Source organism: Glycine soja, chromosome 9, assembly GCF_004193775.1.
Source record: "Glycine soja cultivar W05 chromosome 9, ASM419377v2, whole genome shotgun sequence".
NCBI classification, from domain to species: Eukaryota; Viridiplantae; Streptophyta; class Magnoliopsida; order Fabales; family Fabaceae; genus Glycine; species Glycine soja.
The window spans coordinates 18,880,975-18,885,359 of NC_041010.1; the positions used below are offsets into that span (position 1 = coordinate 18,880,975).

The window sequence follows — 4,385 nt, forward strand, 5'->3', positions numbered from 1 at the left end:
GGGATTTTGAAATTTAAGTGAAGGATATTTTTGCCACTTCACTTAAATTGTTGGGTGCACCATGGGTGCACCTAGCAACGGCCTAATTATGTCCAATCCAATCTTAAATTTGATTAATATCCCGTTAGGTTGTCTTACTTCTACACCTCCTTTTATGCTTCTTGCATCTCCCCTTACTTTTGCTTCACCCCTCTGCGTCATATCTTCACCTCTCAACAAAACTCCTCCCTCTCTGATGACGAAGATGATGATGTTTCAGAAAGAATAAGCTTCAGTGTCGACACCATGGCAAAAGTTATTGCAAAACAGCCTGACACCCTAAATGACAACGCGGTTTTGGAGGAAGCGACATTTTCACTTTTGCATGGTGCTAATGAATGTCGTGGAGGTGCATGATAACAAAGGGCACACATTAGTAATCGTGGTTTGTACAAAATCCCAATCCATTAATCCCTCTCCACTTGCGGTGGAGGTGCAGGGGTGCCTGATGAGTGGCATTTCTGTCCATTTGGGGTATTTTGGGGTGCAGAAAGCAAAAGATGGGTTTAAGGAAGTAATTACCCTCATAGGGAGAAGTTTCTCGAATATAGAAGTGCGGTTACAAATATCAGGAATTCATTTGCGCTTCCGAACAACAAAACAAAGTCCCCCCCCTCTCTCTCTCGGTGTCTGGAACAGAGATTGCGTTTGTTTCGCGAATTGTGAAGCCGCTGGTAAAGTTCAAATCTCGACTCTGACCACTTCTTCTGATACGATCGTTACGTCTATCAGATTCTCGTTTCTTCATTTGTTGCATCGTATGTGACGAAATTGCTAATTCGTAAATTTTGTATTTTTCGCGACGACAAAAATCGTCTCTTGGCGCTGGAATCTTCTGTTTTTTTTTTTTCTTTCTAATTCTCGTTTGAGATTGAATTGAGTGTAATTAGTTTTTCTCTGCTTTGAACTCGTTGATTCTCCAACTCTGTTTTGGAAATTCCAGTTCTCTAGGCGCTGCAATGCAATCTTCTGCTTTTCTTTTTCTTTTTCTTTTTCTAATTCTCTTTTTGAGATTGAATTGATTTTGATGAGTTTTTCTCTGTTTTGAACTTGTTTGTTTTGGAAATTGCAGTTCTCTAGGCGGTGGAACTTCTGCTTTTTCTTATTTCCTTTTGGATGAAAAGTAATTTCCGTTTGGATAAAATTAATAATGATTAGTTTTCTCTGCTTAGAACTTGTTGGTTCTCCAAATTGTATTGGAAATTGTGGTTAATCTTCTGTGTTTTCTAATTTTCTTTTGAAATTTCAGTGGAAAGTAATTTCCGTGTGGATAAATTGATTACGACTTGTTTTCTCTGTTTTGAACTTGTTTGTCCAAAATTGTTTCTGGAAATTGCGGTTTTTAGGGTTTGTGTTTTCTCTGCATTGAATTTTCGTTTGTGTGGAGATAGGTGAAATAGCACCAAATATGAGGGGAAGAAGCTGCAGTTACAGCCCATCACCTTCACCTCCAAGGCGTTACAGCCGAAGAAGGCACAGCCTTAGCCCTAGGGGCCGATATAGAGGATGTGATAGGGATTTGCCAACAAGTCTTCTGGTTCGAAACCTCAACAGAGATTGCAGGTATGTGTGTCAATGGAGAATTTTCGCCCTTGCAGTGGTTTTTTCTGTTTATTTACAGTGGTTGTTTGTGTTGTTATTATGTGGATCAGGATTATGGGTTTTTTTTCTTTGTTGCTTGCTTATGTTTCTTTTGTATGTAATGGAAGCATAGGTGGTTATTAGTGTGTTTGGATATCGCACTGAATTAACACTTCTACCCTACAAAATCATGGTGATACCATGAAAAAGTAGAAGCAACTATTATTTCTTGCTTTAGCTTCACCACGAAAAGCTAATTGATTTTTTTTATTCTCACCATGAAGCTGTTTCAAACATACTATGAAAGGGTGAGAGGGTAGAAACTGTTTTTTTCTCCCCTTTTGTATGACATCTATGTACCCAGTTTCCTGATGGAGCTTGAAAAAAATGGTTGTTTTATTGGGTAAAAATCTGAATCGATCATGATTTTAGGTGCTTGGTTTAATTTATTTTGTATTTTATTTCCTGTTTTCTGAGGGAGATTTCTTGTAATGTTAAAAGCTATTATTTTTATGTGTTTCAGTGCTTGGATTAATTTATTTTATAGGAATAATGATTACTTATTTTTCAGTTTTCTGATGGAGTTTGCTTGTAATGCAAAATGCTATTATTTTTCCATGAATAATATCAAACAGACTTGCACTTGATGAACTGATTTGGATTTTTACTTCTATACTCATTTTGCAGGCCAGAAGATCTGCATGGTCCATTTGGCCAATTTGGTCCTCTTAAGGATGTTTACCTGCCTCGAGATTATTATACTGGGTATGTGTTTTTTCATTGGCCTAAACATAGTTCCTTGTGTGTTGAAAGATTTCTTAGCCAGCCACTTTGATAAATTGTTCTAGTAGTGTTTATTTAACTAAGAAATTTCCAACTCTGAAGTTGTGTTAAGTTATCTCCTGAATTGGGATTTCAAAATTTTTTGTAGTGGCTTTTTACCTAAGTATTCAGTTTTGTCACTTCTTTCTCAGTAACAATTAATACTCCAATTATTTTTATGGAAATTTGGTTGTTTTATTGAAAGAGTTGAAGACACAAATGAAGTAATATAAGAGTACTGTGTTGAAGAGAAGAAAGAAGTAATAAAGAGTGCTCTGTTGAAGAAAAGAAAGAAGTAATAAGAGTTCTGTTCAAGGTGATGTTAGTGTCCTTGAAGGTTTGGAAGGTTGAGTTTGAATTCATTGTGAAGAAGTTGAAGTCTTGAAGAGTTCAATCTCAATTAATACTTTGGCTTCTACGAGGTTAGCAAATCCATGTGGTGTTTATAATTGATTTCTATGGAGTGTTGAGAAAGTGACTTGTGATAGTTTGGGAGTCAGGATCATATTTGTGGATATCTGCAATCAAGCCACCTTCCGTATGCAGGTGTGTTTACTTATTAAACCATGCATATGGTGTAACTTATGACTTCAAATTTTATGGTACAGGGAGCCAAGAGGTTTTGGGTTTGTCCAATATGTGGACCCAGCTGATGCTGCAGATGCAAAATATCACATGGACGGTCGAATTCTTCTTGGTCGTGAGATAACTGTAGTGTTTGCTGAAGAAAACAGAAAGAAACCTGCTGAAATGAGAGCAAGAGAACACAGGAGGTAAGGATTAGTTGTTTGTATTTTGCAATGTTATTTAACAGGTTTTAGTAGTAGTCTTATATTGTCATGTCATTGGCTTTTGTTTATTGTTACCTGATGTTTGAATTTTTTTTTTTAATTTAATCTCTAGGGATCGATCGCATGATTACAGGCGATCTTCACGAACCTATTCTCCTAGTCCAGACTATTCTCCTTCTCCAAGACGAAGGCGACATTACAGGTTTGTTTACTTATGTAATAAATTTAATTTCTGATACAAAGGATCTGCAGTGTTTGTACTCACCTATATTATGATTCAGGTCAATCTCACCAAGGGACAGAAAGTATAGGGATCGATCATACTCTAGATCATCTTATGCATCAAGAAGCCGCAGCAGAAGTAGGAGTTACAGTAGGAGTTTGAGCCGAAGTCCGGGCTACTCTAGGTGATTAACTTGATAAGCATGGTGGTGGGTGCGGTGGACAATGCTTTAGTTTGCATATGTATTTTTTATGGAGCTTGTGTGTTGAAATACTTCAGAATGTTGGTATTTTGTTCATCTAGTAGAGAGGATTTGGCGTGGTTTTGTTTCAGCTTTATTACTAGACAACATTTGTACTTGATATTTAATTCTAGTTTTATTGAACTGGTTGTGTTAGATTAAGATTTTGATTTGTGCCATTCTGGCTACATATTCTTGTCATTGGGTTATGGATTTTCATTATGTATAGTTTTTCTTCTACGATGCCCATTGCCTAGTCGTCTTAGTTAACATTGTTAATGTTTATTTTTAGTGTATTAGTATGAGAAACAGGCAATACTACTACTCTACTGGTTTGAATTTTTTTTAATGAAATCATCTTCAGATCATACTTTGAGCATATTTGAAGACTCATTTATGCAAAGGAAACTCTATCACCCTAAAATTATCGTATACCCTTCAATGGTGAGTCAAAATGAGATAAAGTTTTGAAGTTTATCTCTAAAATTCGTAATACTCTCAAGTATCGCACTGGAAAAAAACGACAGTAAAGTCTTAGATAATATCGTTGAGTGGCAAAGCTCTAACTTCTGCTATTTATTATTCTTTACAAGCGCAAATAAATTTCCCCTCATAATTACCAGAAGAAGTAAAAATGCCATCATTTTTTTCCTTCTCTTAGATGTGTTTTGTGTGTCTATGAAAAATA

At 36.1% G+C, this 4,385-nt stretch overlaps 1 protein-coding gene across 2 annotated transcripts; it reads left to right on the forward strand.

Annotated features, from left to right (window-relative positions):
- The first annotated feature begins 358 nt into the window (after positions 1–358).
- On the forward strand, positions 359–4,021 carry LOC114367968 (serine/arginine-rich SC35-like splicing factor SCL33). 2 transcript variants are annotated; one of them, XM_028325263.1, is made up of 6 exons: positions 359–713; positions 1,431–1,602; positions 2,308–2,385; positions 3,051–3,215; positions 3,346–3,435; positions 3,515–4,021. In XM_028325263.1, exons 1-6 carry the CDS (start codon positions 365–367, stop codon positions 3,642–3,644), a joined length of 984 nt encoding a protein of 327 aa, XP_028181064.1. In that variant the 5' UTR covers positions 359–364; the 3' UTR covers positions 3,645–4,021. The 2 variants fall into 2 exon arrangements, with proteins under 2 accessions (XP_028181064.1, XP_028181066.1); XM_028325265.1 differs by having other exon boundaries at positions 627–713; positions 1,427–1,602.
- Positions 4,022–4,385: the final 364 nt, after the last annotated feature.